The 17,681-nt window shown below is 34.2% G+C and overlaps 2 protein-coding genes across 2 annotated transcripts in view; both read right to left on the bottom strand.

The window, feature by feature from the left end:
• Positions 1-5,253, bottom strand: part of LOC133171988 (uncharacterized) — a 121,251-nt gene extending 115,998 nt beyond the window's left edge. The window contains exons 1-5 of the mRNA XM_061306781.1: positions 5,092-5,253; positions 1,835-1,925; positions 642-675; positions 211-343; positions 58-118 (exon numbers count right to left, since the gene is read on the bottom strand). Of these exons, the coding sequence (XP_061162765.1) occupies positions 58-118; positions 211-343; positions 642-675; positions 1,835-1,925; positions 5,092-5,253 (481 nt within the window). The remainder of the gene's footprint in view (positions 1-57; positions 119-210; positions 344-641; positions 676-1,834; positions 1,926-5,091) is intronic.
• A 4,989-nt stretch (positions 5,254-10,242) lies between these two features.
• LOC133205410 (uncharacterized) lies at positions 10,243-13,247 on the bottom strand. The gene is made up of 3 exons (XM_061341221.1): positions 13,185-13,247; positions 12,864-12,993; positions 10,243-10,737 (listed from the first exon to the last, which is right to left on the bottom strand). The coding sequence occupies exons 2-3, from the start codon at positions 12,960-12,962 to the stop codon at positions 10,363-10,365; spliced, it is 474 nt and encodes a 157-aa protein (XP_061197205.1). The 5' UTR covers positions 12,963-12,993; positions 13,185-13,247; the 3' UTR covers positions 10,243-10,362.
• Between the last annotated feature and the right edge of the window lie 4,434 nt (positions 13,248-17,681).

Below are 17,681 nucleotides of genomic sequence, written 5' to 3'. Positions count from 1 at the left end.
TATTTTGGCAACTTTCTATAAAAATTTTACATCAGTTTTTTTTTATTCAATAGTTACCTTCTTGGCCTTTTTCTGTGACACTATACGTAAAGAAATCTTTCTGAACAATCCCTGGCACCTATAAAAAATGACTAAAAGATTAGTAAATGAGCACCAAACACAAAAATTACATGAATGGAAAGGAATTTTTTCAACATGAAAGAAATTTACCTCATTTCTGTCATGCAGTCTGGATGCAAACAAAGCAGCAAAGCCTTTCTTTGTAGAAATAACTTCAGGATCTTCATTAGCTGCATGGTACACCTGAGTTATCTCCCCACTTCCAGAGATGATGAAGGAGAACCTACAAATTCAATAAAGAGTAGCATCTAAAAAAATATTTGTAATAGATTTCCTCACAAGGCAGGCAAATGCGATAAAGTTCAAGGTTAACCAGCTAAACTAAAGCTACAGTAGCTCTGGAACAGAAAACTTAAGCACAATTCCGAAAGAAAATACTCAATTTAGTGAATGCACACGTATGTAAACAGCTTTCAAAGAAGGATATCAAAATGTAACTAGTCTGTTTCAGAGAGATAAATTAAGGACAAACAGTGACAAAGGAAGTTCATACTAAGCTAATCCATTCACAAAACTCTTACCATTTTGAAAAATCCAAGTCTGCTCCATGGATATCTACAAAGTAAGATTTTACATTATTAGTCCCCTTCCGGTGAAACCGGAGGGGTTTATAGGTTTCCTCTGAGTCTGTCCATCCGTCTGTTGGTCTGTCTGTCCCTCTGTCTGTCTGTCCCACTTGGTTTTCCGCACTTTTTTTCTAAACGCTTGCAGATATTGAGCTGATTTTTGGCATGTGAGTGTATCTTGATGAGTTACAGATCAAGTTTACATTTCGTTTTGCTTCAGTGCTTTTTGACGGAATTACGACCTTTTGAATTTTTCAGGGTTTTCCGCAATTTTTTTCAAAGTGCTTGCAGATATTGAGCTGATTTTTGGTATGTGACTTTACCTTGATGAATTATAGACCAAGTTTGCATTTCGTTCTGCTTCATTGATTTTTGACGGAATTATGGCATTTTCAATTTTTAACGGGAACCAGATTACACTTGCCGGTAGGGGACTAGTATTGCTAATGCAATACTCACAGAATGCTTGTTATATTTACATTACAAGTGTATTTTGCATATAAAATGTGTGGAAATCTATGGCATTCAAAACACCATAACCCGGACAGGGGGTCAAAAGGTTAAAGCATGCGTTTTATTTTGACGTCACAAATGTCAAATGCCATGGAAGTGTAACGTCATAAGTGAAAATCAAAAATCATGCTCACATTGAACAGACACTGTTGAATTGGCTCTTCCATTAACTGTAACTTACTTGGAGGATAATAAAGGGATTTTTAAATATAAATCACATTTTCAGTCAATGCAAGGAGTTTAAAAATGTAAATATAAGCTATGAATCATTATTTTTTGAAAGATATAGTCTCACAACTGCAACGGTGTGTGCAAACAAATTTTCATAACGCGCTAATGCGCGTTACTCAATTTGTTTGCACAGGATCCAGTTTTTCTTTCAAAAAGGCACTTACATAGTACATGTACATGTATGTAATGGCTAGAAGCATTAAAAGTGCACACATTCACATTTTGTCAATTTATAAATATTCATTCAATACATGTATATCTTTTTATATAAACTTGAATACCTAGTCGCATTCATTCAGTTCAACGCATAATTCATCGTCTTTAATATTTTTTTTTTACTGTATGAAAAAAAAGTTCTTTTTATCAAATAAAAATGAATCCTTTTACTGGTATAAGAAGCCTACTTGGATCTTTGGCAGATGAGAAGTGGAAGGCGTGTACTTTCAGAGCAAGCTCTTGGCCAGCATTTGTTTGTCCGACATTGATGTAACCGACCTAAAAAAAAAGTTGTGCTGATATGTTAGTTTTTTACTGAGAGATTTATTACCGGTAATTAACCATATAAAGTTATCTTTGAAGAAAAACTTTATACTATCAAAGAATGCTTATTGGCAAGTTTGGCTGACTGGGATTCAGTTCACCAAAAAATGAATGAGGATACACTTTTTTTTAAAAAAAAGCCTACAGCAGGGTTTAACATTAACTAAAATATTCACTTATTATTATTCTATAATGGTTAAAAAAAAAAAACTTGTAATATCGGACAAGTGTGACTGAAGAATGACTTGTCCAATCACATAATGAACTGGACACAGACAATCCAACAAACATTATTTTTATACCTTTAAAAATCGGTTCCTATATACATCTATACTTAAAAAAGTCTAACGTTTCCAATGTTTTACTGAGCGGTCATAAAAAAAAATCAATGTTTGACCGCAGATTGAGATATTGGACCTGTCGGTGAGATATTGGACCGCTTACGTCACATTGTGGGCATGATCAGTTAAATCTTATTTGCATTCGTTGGTGTTTGACAGTGATGGAACTGAACGAATTTAACTGCAGTACAAGATACATGTATGTGAAAAAAAATTAAAAGGTATAACAAAACATTTATTGACTGTGTTCTCGGGAAAAAAAAGTGTTTCGTTGACCCTCAAACCAAACCGTTTTCCTTTGGCCTAACAGCCTCAGTCAAAGTTTGAATCTTGGGTCCAACAAAATGCATGTTGCCCTAGAACCCAGTCAATAAATGTATGATGTTGAGTCCTGTACAGGAAATGACCAAACACTCGTGTACATGTCATGGGCTCAAATCTTCTACAGTGACTTCAACATGTGAAATGGTAAAATGGATATATGTTGACATTCTCAAAATAACAAAATCATGTCCTGATTTTAACCAGTGATATCAGTAGCATAACAACTATGTTTCAGTCTTCTGTAACAACCCCTGTTTGAGACAACTGCTTCAACAGCTGTTCAAAATGGATCTCAACAAAGTCTTCCTAGTACATTGTACATGTAGGCCCTAGTACATGCTTTGTCAAAATACAGTCCACCCCCTTCCCTTAAGAGGAAATCTTGGATCCACCCACTTCTTTTGGTACTGAATTTGAGTAGTCCAACCCACACTACAAATGTTGTGTGCCTTTTGAGGGATAAACCAAAAGGTCAAAAGGGAAAGAAACATTTTTCCTCCTTATGTTAACAAACATTTGGGCATGCTCCAATGAATCCACTGAATGTACTACATCTTTTATGTTTTTTTTCTTCCTTTCGATGTATGGGCAGCCCCACCCTGAGGCAATCAAAATATAAGATGCAAAGATTTTTTTTCCAGTCAAAAAAGCTACTGGGCCAAGGAAGATAATTAACTTTTGAAAAGTGTGGATTCAACTTATATTCTGTAGCAGAGACTGAAGTGCAAGTTCTATGAACATGATGAATGAATGTTAAACAAAAGATTTCTAAATCCCTCGTAAACTCGGTATTGTCTTTCTGAAAACACTTTCCTGGCACGTAAAATATCAAAATCGTGAAAAAAGCCTGGAAACGTCAGATATTTCGGCTAAAATAACATATGTTTGATCAGAGACATATATGGTACGTAAAGACGAAAGAAAACATACAGGCTGATATATGTTAAGAGATCGAGTCTGATTAAGAGAAAGATTTTAAACAGAAAAAGACAAGAATTTTGCTTGGTAAAACAACAGGTTCTTACCGATCAACGCTAACATAACATGTACATGTGACCCTTGTTTTGTAAACATTGCAGCATGACTATATATTTCCCGCGCTGAATCTAACAATTTCATTGGATGCTGACATTGGCATGTGCGCGGATCAAAATGCGCGTGTTTTCATATGACTAACACCGTTCAAAGAAAAGCGCTTAATTTTTCAAACGCATGCACATTAATTATTGAAAATAAACGGATCGATTCTTATACATATTTCTTTATTGCGTGCCGGATTAATCAGTTAATTAAGTACGAGGAAGCGATGAATACCAGCAAGTAATATTGATTGAAAGACAACTTAAAAGAGCAAAATTGGATAATTGTAATACAAGAAATTATCGTTTATAAATCATGGCCGTAGGAACCGGAAGGGGGGGGGCACGGGGGGGCATACCCCCAATAATTTTGCCGATATACCGATTACAATAGTAAACATAGATATTATATACTTGTGCCCCCTCAATAAAAACGTCTGATGACCCTATTTTTTTTTTTTTTTTTTTTTTTTTTGCTTGTCAAGGAATTTTCGGTATATGATGACTCTTTTTTTTTTTTAATTTTTTTTATATTTTTTTGCTTGTCAGGAAATTTTTGGTAGTGCCCCCTCAACTGTCAACTGAAAATGTATGGCTGTACCCCCCCCCCCCCCCAAAAAAAAACAAAAAAAAACTTGAATTTCTTCCTAAGTGCCTGCAAATATGAATTACCTGTTATTCATTATTCATGTCTCTGCTATTACCAAGGGTGCACCCCCCCTTTTTTTAGTAAAGTACGTTCCGACTCAAAAATTTAAAAAAAAAAACTTTCCCAAACACGAAAGCACTATTTTCTGGGTTGAACAGCTGTTGAAACATCACATCGACAAGCAGGCTGACGAAAATCATGCTGCTTACGAGTGAGCTTTCCTGAGTTATAAAATTATTAATAATAAGTAACCAAAAAAGTGACGTTGGACTCCCTCTAGGCCTAGGAAACACGGACCTCTCTAAGCTGGCATCACCGATCACGAGGTATCGGCGTTTCCTGGGGGTGGGGTGGGGGTTGTCCAAAGTCAAGATAATCTTTTGTCACTTTACAATATAAATTTAATAGCTCTGAAAACTTAGGTGGGGTTGGACCCCCCCCCCCCCTGAAAATTGAATCAATGTACTAAGCCAGATTCTGTATACAATATATCGCTGAAATCAGACGAGTCATAGATTGTTAGATTGTGTGCATGTTGCATTAATTTTGTTATGAAATGCTTGAATATTTAAAATTCTTGGTATCGTTGTTCATGACTATATTCCATAGTGGCAATGAATATGAATGAATTGAATCCTGATTGATATATCTCTGTACCAATGGCATGGGCTTGCATCATAAAATTTTAATATTTCAATCCAGAACTTTATGTCTTTGTAAAAAATTACCTTTGCATTGACAAGGAACTTTCCGAGTTCTTTGACATGCGAATATCCATTAAAACTGTACACATATTCATATCCTGGTTTGAAGTCAATAAATTTCCTATTCGCATCTATTCCGCTTATCAAGAAACACACAAGGAAAAGAACGGAAAATTGTCCGTCCATTTTCCATAAAATTTTGAATTGTTCATTAAATCATTGCGTATATCGCATTGAAGTCCAAACTCAAGTTGGGTAGTTTTATAACAAGACGAGACTTAAGACATTTAAAACAATGGGGCCTCAATATATTGATAAATCAGATAGCACGAAGATTCAATTCGCTGACAATGGATCCAAGATTAACGGATAACAGAGAATTAAATGCATGTTGAATGATAAGAAGTGTTTGCATATGTATCAAATGTTATCAAAAACATCTTTAAATTAAAACAATTTATATTTTGAAAAGCATACTAGACAGGTATTCATATTCAATAAAAGCTCGGTAGGTCTTCGATTCAATTGAAAAAAAAAAATCTTGGCACACTTCATCGTTGCTGCTACATTTTTCATGTACATAAAGCGTAAACAATGTACAAATCGTGGGGTATTTGCTTTCAGTTTAATTTTTATTTTCAAAGCGAAATATTATACTATACGAGGGGTTATCAAAAAGTTCGTGGACTAGCGTCATAAAATTAAAACCGCTGTATGTACATCAAAGAATTTTTAAATATTTAATAAGCATCATCTTTTCTATCTATGTAATTAACTATAAATCATAAGTTTAATTTTTTTTACTTAAATTGTTGATGTTTTTGTAAGCAATGGTATGACCAGGCGACACTATCTCGAAGATAATGTTTTTTTTTCTACCTGAGTGTAACTGAGAAAAAAAACTTCTTTGATATGAGTATTTATCATCCAAAAATCCCGTTAATTCACTCATGTAGTATGACACAAATGTTCGGTAAAATTTGCAATTTTTACCTCATTCTGTAAGATGAATGAAATTTTATCGTAAATTTTATATGGAGTGTCCAAACAATTAAGGGCTTGTAATGACGTCCAAAAGGGGGAGAGGTTTCTTTTTCCAACATTCTATAAAGTTTCAACCCTGGAAAAACTGGCACAAACCGTTGAAATGTTTAAACGGGCTACAAAGAAATAAAATCCATCCAAAATATTTATTTTTAAATTCCAAAAAAGATTCAGAGAGATGAGAGATACACAGTTAATGTCGATTTGTAGTCAGGGTGTTCAAAGTTAGTTTTTTGTCTCTAGACATATGTTCTCCCCCCGTGAAACACAAAAAGCTTTGGTATGAATTTGTAAAATGACAGTCCATATTACCTGTAAAAAGAAATTTTGTTTCACGGGGGGGGGGGGGGGGGTTTAAAAATATTTTCTGTTTTCCGTTGATTTCTATAGTGAAAAACACAAGTTTTACAAAAAATATAGAGTTATCTCTCTTTGTTTTCCCAAAGAAGTAATGTTTTATGAAAATTCATATAAATATCTATATGATTATGAAAAATCATTCAAATGTGTTAACTTTTTGAAAATTGACTTGGAGGTGGGCGGGAAAACAATACTATCGTTCGCAGCTCTTATGCTGGCATGATCAAGTGAGGAGCTTTCACAAGTATAGATCCATTTAATTTTTTATACATTGAAATCAGCTCTTCATGACATTGTAAAGTCATATATACAAGACGGTTTCAAGTCTTTACTTAACTCCAGGGAATCTCATCAAGATATATGTATGAGGTAGGTGGAGCGGACATTGAGAAAGAATGACGTTGTCGGACGGCATAAAACTAAACGGCGACAGCGCGCCGGGAATCACATAATGACTTTTTTATTTTATGATAAATTGGCAAATTATTAACATAACAAACTAAAATTTTCAACACTTTTTTAAACTTTTGTTGTTATATGTCCCTGTTAAATTGTGATAGCACAGACTACATAGTATTAATTTTATCGCATCAGTCCACGGGGTGTCAGTTTTAAGAACTACCACTGGGTACTGTGAAGTCTATGACACCAGGTATAATTGTTATTTATGCTTGTTTCGTTCTTTGTACTCTTTTAGATAAACAATGTGGAGTTGAACTGACTCTTTTAAAATAAAAACAAAATTAGGAGTGAATTTTGTTTATTTTCCCGTTTAATTATAATCAACAATGTGCTTTGATTGCTAAATGTTGTATTTTGTTAACCATTATTGACTTATCTGAAAAAACTTAAACAAGCAAGCAAAATAAAAAAAATTGTGTGGGGTGGGGGTGGGGATGGGGGTTAGGTTTAAACTTCCTTTTACAACTAAATTTTATTATTTAACTTTGCTACCGCGAAAAGTGCAACTATACAGTACATAAGAATCCATTATTTTGCAGATTTCTTATGTATTATATACAGTTGCATTTTTATCAACACAAAAAGTAGTAAAATAATTTTTGGAAAAAGGAAATGAAGACTTGTTAGACATACGACAGGGAAGTATTTACAAATTTTACAGTATCATCTTTTAAAATCGAACAGTGTTGCACTGAAAACCCCATCTCGCTTGATAAATATGACTGGTTTTACGAATACTTGATTGACTAAGATGACTCAGTGTTATTTTATCATTCTTTAAAAGTATAACCTATGAAATTGTTTGCAAACAGAACTGACTCCTGGCTAAGAAGACGAAATTGAATTTGTGACAAAAGAAAAAATGCATGGTGCATAAATAGAAAGGATTCGGATCGCCTGTGTCTGTGTGTGTGTTTGTAGGTTGGGGGTGTTAATCCTCCCATGCAGACTGATTTTACTCACAGTTATACGTATTTATTTTCAGTCGCTTCAACCACTAAACCATTTTCAACCAATTTTGACATATATCAATGGGTGAAGGGATACAAAAATTGTGAATTTCATGGCCCCTACTCCCCTGGGGCATGATGGGTTGGGCTAAAACAATCATAATTAGTACCATGTTTTAAAAATCTTCTTTACTCAATGACATCGACTGTTAGCATGATTGTAATAAACATTGAGCCCTTTACCAAAATTTTGAAATGCATCGCCTCAGGGTGAGGGCTTTTGGAGTTAGGGTGAAGATCTAGTAATCATATAGTGAAAATGCATAAACTCTTGAAAAAATCTTCGAATCCTCTATGCCTGTATTTTTAGCAGATAAACTAGGTGCATGGTTATGATAAGCAGGGGTGCCTCTTCCACAATTATGAAATTCGTAGCCCCAGGGACAGGGGTTCTGTTGGAAAGGGCTCTATTGATTATATAGTGAAACTGCATTATTTTTTTTTTGAAAATCGTCTTCTCTGCTCCTGGGTATTAAGCAAACTTAATGCATAGTTAGGATGAGCAAGGGGCCTCTTTCAAAATTGTGAATTTTATGGCCCCTGGGCAGGGGTCCTAGTGTTAGGGCAGGGCTATATTGGGCTCCATAGATTATATTGTGAAAATATATTAATTCTTGGTAATCTTCTTCTCTGCTCCTGGGTATTTAGCAGAAAATTAAGTGCATGGTTTTGATGAGCAAGTGTGCCTTTCCCAAAATTGCGAATTTCATGGCCCCTGGGTCAGGGGTTCTGGCCCCAAAACCATAAACTGAGAACAGACTTAACTCAAAATTTGAAATCAATATAACGTTTGAAATAATTGTGATAATGGAATAAAATTTTCATCATATATTTGAACTTGAATATAATACAAACCTGCAAATTTTTAGGCAAATATGTTAAATAAAACTCAAGATATTCAAAATCAAAATTTTGTCTTAAGTCTGTTCTCAGTTTATGGTCTTGAGGCCTGGAGTTATGGCGGGGCTCTATTGATTTTATAGTGAAAATGCATCTCTTTAAAAATCTTCTCTGCTCTTGGGCCTCTAGGAGGCAAACAGAGTACAAAGTTGTAATAAGCAAGGTTTTTTTTTTGCCGAAAATCTTGACCATTTTGGTCATTAGTACTGCTGCTGGTCAGGGCTCTATTAATTTGTATTCTACCGAGAGAAGTTATTCCCCTTTGCTATTCCCTATGATAATTAATCACTGAATAATGTAATTGAAAGGTCAATTGAATAAGAGAATTAAACAAGAATTTTTAGGTCACCTAAGTCACTCAGGTGACCTATTACTATCTGTTTTCGTCCGTCGTCGTCTGTCGTCAGTCACCCGTTAACATTTGAACATTTTCAGTTTTTTCTCTGGAACTGCTCAAACAATTTTGGCAAATAGCATATATGAGTGAAGCGCACAAAAATAATGAATTTCATGGTCTCTGTCCCCTGTGGCCTGAGGGTGGGGCTAAAAGCATCAAAATCAACGCAATTTTTAAAAAGCTTCTTTTTTACTCCTGGACATCAAGCAAGCAAACTTTTGGCATGGTTGTAATAAGCATTGACCCCTCTACCAAAATTATGAAATTCATGTTCCCAGGATCAGGTGTTCAGGAGATAGAGTGGGACTTTATTGTTCATATAGTGAAAATTCGTAAATTCTATAAAAAAGCTTTAGATCTTCGATTTTTCTCCCCCAATATATTTTGCAGACAACATAAGTGCATGAATACGATGGATAAGAGAGCTTCTAAAATTATGAAACCCGTGGCCCCTGGGTCAGGGGTTCTGTTGTTAGGGCGGGGCTTTGTTGATTATATAGTGAAATGCATTAATTCTTTAAAAATCTTCTTCTCTGCTCGTAGGTATTTGGCAGAGTATTGAGCAAGGGTGTTATTTTTTTTAAACCTTTGTGGAATTCTTGACCAGAGTCAGGGGTTCTGGTGCTGTGCATATCTCTATTAATCATGTAGGAAAATTTGTTTTCGAGTTTGAGAGAAGTTATTCCCCCTTTTTTACTCAGCTGTGATTTAATGTAGTTTATAGGGCAGAATCACACGAGAATTTTTTTGATGAATAATATAAAAAGTGCTCATTTAGACCCATTTTTTTACCGTACGGTTACCCAAGGAGAGGGAGTGGTCTTAGTGGTACTGGTGTTATTTACCTGGAGAGCCCTAATACTCAAGATGACAAAAAATCATATACACATTGCACCACACAGGAAGTCTGTCATTGGTAATCAGGGTCAACTTTACACACGTTTGTCTAATTTTTTCGAGTGAAACCAAATAATTTATATACTTTAATATAAATTTGGTGAACTAAACACTTTTATCGATATCTTAGGTAAATCATACATAAAGAAATATCATATATATTTGAAATCAAAAGCATCCAGGTCGACGTCACCACTGGAAATGGCTGAGAACAAAATAGTCTCATCACACGTTTTGATAAGCTGAAATGAAGACGTTGATCGCCGTGAGAACGGATACAAAAAACAAAATGACTGATTTGATTCTGCTTCTGAGTAGCCACTTCCACACCCACCATATTTCTTCTGTATGGTTTTTATCTCGCGGAATCATGGTTAACAAGCTCAACAGCAGAAGTATGACAACTTGCAAGGCGATGGATGTTGATATCAAACCAATGACTGCTGTTTGATATTCGTAAGCATTGTTGGACTGAGCGCTGCGCAACTGGGTGGCGTTGGCTGACAACAATGAAATGTTGACCAAACCTTGAGAGTAAATGCCTTTGGAAAACTTAGTTACTTCAGTAATCCCAGGTCCAAGATCCACCGAATCGAAAGTCTGCGAAGAAATAAATGATATTTCTTATTAATAAAAGAGAATATTAGAGAAGATCTACCCACAACTTTAGAAATCACATCAAAACCCGTTTTTTTAGTTAACTGCACCAAGTACATGTTCCTCTCATTATATACATTAATGAGAAATGATTCCTGTTCCCATCCCGAAAAGGACTTTTTATTTAGTGAATATATGCCTACAACCATGTATGACACGGAAAGAAACCCGAGAGATAAACAAATCACGGCTTTTAATTCCGAAAGTCCCGTTTTACAAAAGAATTTACGATTAAGACCAAAATGTTATTTTCCGAATAACATTCTATTTTGCTTTAATTAGAAAAGGTTTTTCATCTTTTTAAAAAGAATTTAGGAAGATATTTTTAAGTGCAAGCAATTTATAACAGAAATCAATGATTCTGAAAATTTTAATATCAACTTAAGTTTTTGGTCTTAGTCATATAAGTTCTTTTGTAAAACGGGCACATGATCACTATTTCATATTAATGAGAAAATATCCATAAAGTCAGGAAAAAACACGCGTCGACAATCTGAACCTGAAGAAAAACCTGAAGATAAATAAAAGGTTGCAAAGGACAGAGAAATGAAAAAAAAAACAACAAAAGCCAACAGCAACAAGCATTCTGAGAGTATTGCATTAGCAATACTAGTCCCCTCCCGGCAAGTGTAATCTGGTTCCCGTTAAAAATTGAAAATGCCATAATTTCCCAAGACAAATCGGAAAATTCATATATTCAGTATATACTTACAGACAGTCTATTATTATTCCCCTACCAGTGAAACCGGAGGGGACTATAGATTTCCTCTAAGTCTGTCCGTCCGTCTGTCTATCTGTCAGTCTGTCCCTCTGTCTGTCTGTCAGTCTGTCCCACTTGGTTTTCCACACTTTTTTTCTAAACGCTTGCAGATATTGTGCTGATTTTTGGTATGTGAGTGTATCTTGATGAGTTACAGATCAGCTTTGCATTTTGTTCTGCTGCAATGATTTTTGGCAGGGTTACGACCTTTTCAATTTTTCAGGGGTTTCCGCAATTTTTTTCTAAACGCTTGCAGATATTGAGCTGATTTTTGGTAAGTGACTTTACGTTGATGAGTTATAGATCAAGCTTGCATTTCATTCCGCTTCATTGATTTTTGACGGAATTATGGCATTTTCAATTTTTAGCGGGAACCAGATTACACTTGCCGGTAGGGGACTAGTATTGCTAATGCAATACGCTCAGAATGTTTGTTTTTAATAAAGGCAACTGGACTGAGTTGATTTATAAAGAATGCACCAGTCAGGTATAACATTACAAAAGAGTGTTCGACAAAAGCCTTTATAAAGTGTTAGAATCTCTGACTTGATTCAATACACTTGCCGGTAGGGGACTAGTATTGCTAATGCAATACGCTCAGAATGTTTGTTTTTAATAAAAGCAACTGGACTGAGTTGATTTATAAAGAATGCACCAGTCAGGTATAACATTACAAAAGAGTGTTCGACAAAAGCCTTTATAAAGTGTTAGAATCTCTGACTTGATTCAAATCATCGAATAAAAAATAAGTTTACAAAAGTGAGTTCGATACTCGCCTAAATAGAATATATGGAATTACTTGGTCGCAAAATATTCAACCTCTGCATGATCCATGGCCAGCAACTTAAATGTCTGATTACTTCCCGTTTGTGAAATTTGTTGTGAGTTATGGTTAAAACTGTTAAAATAAAGCATACATATGTTTTTTTTTTAATTCTACTATTTATCATGAAAATTACTCTCCTCGTTCAAAAATTCTGATAGCAATTGTACTTGCTTTAATTCGTTAGTATGACATTGTCGCAGCTAGATTCATCCATTCACGGACACAGTCATTATTTGCACCATTAACAAAATGGGGGAAATGTTCTATGAAAAAAAAACATGGTGTCGCAAATAAATTCTTAGCTTAATAAAGATTTACAATGCATTCAAAAGCGATACATGGACATGAAAGTGCTATGTATGCAGATCTTCTACTTACGTGAGTAAATTAGTCAAGATATGCATTTATGAATATGTGTATAAATTGTCGCCGTATGAAAGTGGTACAATGTGATAGAAAAAAAATTAGTTCGAATGCTTATACCTGTATTTTTTCTGGGGTGTGTACTACTTTCACCTCATTTGTTTCAACTTCCTCTCTGAACTCAGATACAACGAGGTTTACTCTACTCTCTGAAGCCATTCGAACACTTTGCTCGATAATTTGATTGTTCCTTTAATAAGAAATAACTCTCTGTTAAGAGAGAAAACATTCAAAATGATACATATAAATCACCGTGTATGTAAAATCTATAATAAAAATTAAAACGAATGAATAGAAGATCGTTCTCCTGTTCATTGTGTTAATTAACACTCTAAAGATTTCACCGACAATATATTGTCTTTGGGAATATAAGATACTTACGTTTAAGTTATTTTTCAACAGATGGTATAATGCCTAAATAATTCCTTAATCCTGTAAATAAAGTCAAATTTTACTTGAAAAAATCCCTTGATTTTTTAATACACACACCTTCCTTGTTTACATACAACAAAAGTAATCTGAATATCACATACTTACTTAGAGAACTACTCACAGACTTACACTTAACAGGGGCCCATGAACCTCAATACTGACTGAGTCGCATTGCTTTTTTGTCCCTTTCCAACCCAATCTAAGCTGAACGAAATTATTTTATTACTCTTATTCCAGTACAGAATTTGGACCTTTATTCAATTCTCGTTCTGCTCCTGTGGTTCAAGCTTTGTTAGCGATTTTCAAGAATTGTGATTTTTACCTTCTGTAAGTTGGATTTCACTTTTTGGCTGCATCCAGGCTCTGTGCCAATTGTAAGAGCAAATTTTACTAACAGTTTGTTCCTGACTAGTTGGTTATATTTTTTGTTATTAAGTAAATCTACTCTGATTTTGCTATTTTCTAGTTAACTGTACTTCAAGGGAACATGACACTCAATTTGCATAAATCTGCATCCAATATAATTCAGCATGGAAAAATTCAACTGAAATGACAGAAATAAAGACATATAGAAATATTCCAAGAACTTCGGTCAATATAAATCATTTCACTCATGAGAGCTAAAAGGAAATTTAAGATAACTGCTAAGATTTTGTTTCCTGTCGCCAAAATGAAACATCCGGACATGATTTAAGTCATAGTTCAAGATTCACACATATAAAGTTTTTATTTCCGACTCGTGAGTTCAATTTTTTTTTGTCAATAAAATGTGACGATAACAAAAAGAAATTCAACTCAAAATATCTAATAATGATCAGTAGAAATTGAAAACACAGGACGTCGGAGCAGGTGCTATGCAGAAGTATCCATGTTGACCTGTCACACCCATCTTTAGACCTTCTTTAGGGAAACGGAGTATTATGTAGAAAGATCAGTATGATGCAATAACCTTACGATTTATATGAAAAAGTTGAGCAGCATATTTTCAACAAGGTCATTTTTACTACCAAAGACTGTCTATTTTAAAGGAGATATTTGATTTCGCAGTATCATCATTTATTTGCCAGTAACTCTGGCCTCGGTAAAGAAATTCATGAGCATGGTTTTACGCAACAGTGAAAGATTCATATTTATATTCTGGATGTAAATTTTATATATATATACACATAGAGAGAGAGAGAGAGAGAATTCTACGAGAAATGCTTTTTTATTACAAGTCAAGCTCTGGGTTGTAAAATTGATTATTTTTTTTTTTTTTAAAAGGGAATCTAATCAATAAAAGTTACTACTGAAGTCATATCTAGTATTTTCTCAAAGAATGGACGAAATATTATTCGTGTCATTTTATTTTGATTATAATTTTTACTTACATTTTTATCATTTACATTTCATTGACAGAGAAAGATTTTTCATTAGCATCTATTCAATTGCTCACTCGCTATAATCAAAGATTCGCAGGTTCAAGTAAACTAACATGAGAACATAAAATGAAAATAAAATAAAAGAATTTAAGAATTTAAAATAAAATGAAAGCTTTTAAAGCTAAAAACATTTGGGCTCTTTGCCATTTTGCACAATGGTTCAATATTTATGGTGGCATATTTATGCCATCATTTGTTAGATGTTTATGTCGACTTGTCAGATATTAAGGTCGACGTGACACTTATTCATGTGTATTAAAATTTAACAATGAAAACGTGTCCATGGCACAGTCTGTGTCATCCAGTTGACGACATTTTAATTCTTTCATGTCAACATAAAGATCTGACAAGTCGACATAAAAATCTGACAAGTCAGCTTAACTTTCTAACAAGTCGTTAAAATTATCTGACAAATCGACATAACATTTCACAAGTTGACTTAATTAAATCAACTTGTTAGATAATTATGTTGACTTGTCAGATAATTATCTTGTCTTGTCCGAAAATTATGTCGATTTGTCAGAAAATTATTGTCGATTTGTCAGATAATTATGTTAACTTGTCTTATGATGCCAAGTAATTGTCCGTTAGTGGCATTAACGTGCTTTTATAACAAGAATCTGCGTTCAAAGTCATGATCTTACTGGTCTATCCAAAGAACAATTTAAAGATACATTGAACTCACTGCTACCCATATACGATTCGAAAGTGCGATTCTTAAGAACTTAGCATCCCGTTTGATCAAAATGCGTACAAAACTTTTAAAAAGTGATATATATATATTACTTGAAATAGAAGAGACATAATACAAAATACACAATAAAATAAATAAATGAATATAGTAAAAGTATCTAAAGAGACTTTAAGATTGACTACTTATTTCTGCATCTCAGATTCAATCATTCTATGTACAATATTAATGATGCAATACAACGCTTGATGACAATTTTAATGATTCCTCATTTAAATGATAAACATTTATACCTTTCAACTCCATTTTTCATATTTTTTTCTGCCAGTGATCTCGAATTTTACCAATGACCATGGGCCATGGTTATGACTCACCTTCCGTCATGTCATTTTGTTGAAGCATTGAATTCCTTTTTTTTTCATGATAAAGTTATGAATCAAACACGAATTATTCAATGTTTTTGACAGTGACCTTGAACTTGTCGAAATGACCTTGAATCAAGATCAGGACTTACTTCAGGTCATAAAAGCTTTGTGTCGAATGTAAGCTTCTAATGTTTCTCAGTTACGAAGTTATTGTTAAAAACGATTGCATGGATGGACATACTGAAGGTCAGATGGACAAGTTGATTTCTGTAATTCCCCCCTCCCCCTAAAAAGCACTTTTAGTTTCCGGAAAATTTTATCATTTACTCATTGTACTTAAAAACATTGCATAGTTTAAAAAAAAAATCGACATGATTATATTAGAAACTGTATCAAAATTTACGATTGGCTATGACAATAAAAGCCAGATTTAAGGTCTGAAGGAGTTCAGTGCAATATTTTTTTTTTAAGATGGTTTCCCTGACAACGGAATTTAAACAACAAACCAATTTAAAATATATTTCTTAGTAATACTGTCACCTAAATACTTCCCAGCGTATAAATATGACATTTACTATAGACAGATGCTACCACAATAAAAAAAAAAGTTAAATGACAATAAAAGTCAGCTTTTCAGGTCTGAAGGTATATATTTTGAAGATCGATTCCATGGCAACGGAACAGCTTATCAATTTAAAATATTTTTTTTTGAGTAACACGAGTAACACACTTGATAAACACTTCCCATAGTAAATAAACACATTGTCTGAATTGGGGCCAGAAATGGCCCAAACCATATCAAGTTCTTTCCAGACTTACTTTGGCAAACATTATTCAATCAATCTATAGGAACATAATATATCTATTTCAATATAGTGCTGATTTCTGAAAAAATGTGTTATTTATCCTTAATACAAATAAAATGTGCATGTTCTAATTAGAGAACATTCTCCTATTTAGAAGCATGGAGGTCACCACTGGAAATGGCTAAGAACAAAGTATCCTCGTCACATGTTTTGGTACGATGAAATGAAGACGTTGACCGCCGTGAGAACGGATACAAAGAACAAAATGACTGATTTGATTCGGCTTCTGAGTAACCACTTCCGCACCCACCATATTTCTTCTGTATGACTTTTATCTCGAGGAACCATGGTTAACAAGCTCAGCAGCAGAAGTATGAGAATTTGTAAGGCGATAGAAGTTGATAGTTGGAATGTCCAAATAACTCTATCTCACTTCCATTCTCAATGACCGTGTAGTGTAGAGCAGCGCCGCGAGAATTCCATCGGCATCGAAAGCAAGCTTTTTGACTTGCCTAGATAGCCGAGCGGTCTAGCGCGCTGTTCCTGTACTGCTAGGAGACAGATTCCGTAGGTCGAGAGTTCAACCCCGGGCTGGGGCGGAAGTGGGTATCCTTATAAAAGTGAATTTCTTTGTGCTTTATATATATATATATATATATATATTAGGGATGTCAAATCGGTCAATATTTGATAATCGGTTACTCGGACGATTTTCCGATCGAGTACCCGGGTACTCGGAAAAAGTGTGTATACATGTAAAAGTTTGAGACCTGTTTACCACATCGATGTTTTCTTTTGTTTATAACATGTTATAATGCATGTTCATGCACATAAACATCGAGCCCAACGAAAACGATTTTTTGGTGTACTTAATTTATGTATCAAACAAACTCAAAAGACATGATCAATTAATACACCAATAATTACAAATGCTTCACAGTTCTTATTTATGAAGACAATTTGGTCAACGGAAGAGAAGGACGCAACTTTGTAATGATTAGACCAGCGGAAGAGAATATCTTTGGGAATGGACTCAGTCGTGATCGCGAGTCGTATATTATTTACGTTTGCAAATGTTTTCTTTGTGATAACTCTGAAAGTTAAGTATGTTAATTTCTCGATATTTACAACTCCACCCGTTATGCATAAATTATCCCACGTTT

Source organism: Saccostrea echinata, unplaced genomic scaffold (assembly GCF_033153115.1).
Source record: "Saccostrea echinata isolate AGI-Se365-2 ecotype Australia unplaced genomic scaffold, CSIRO_AGI_Sech_v1 ptg000054l, whole genome shotgun sequence".
Classification (NCBI taxonomy): domain Eukaryota; kingdom Metazoa; phylum Mollusca; class Bivalvia; order Ostreida; family Ostreidae; genus Saccostrea; species Saccostrea echinata.
Note: the sequence above shows the minus strand (reverse complement) of the source record. Positions and strands in the feature narration are given on the sequence as shown.

Excerpts from the sequence above, each read along its gene's own strand:
- LOC133205410 (XM_061341221.1), bottom strand. The coding sequence starts at position 12,962 with ATGGCTTCAGAGAGTAGAGTAAACCTCGTTGTATCTGAGTTCAGAGAG. Across the intron at positions 10,738-12,863 it reads ACACCCCAGAAAAAATACAG|ACTTTCGATTCGGTGGATCT; the intron begins GTATAAGCATTC and ends ATTTCTTCGCAG.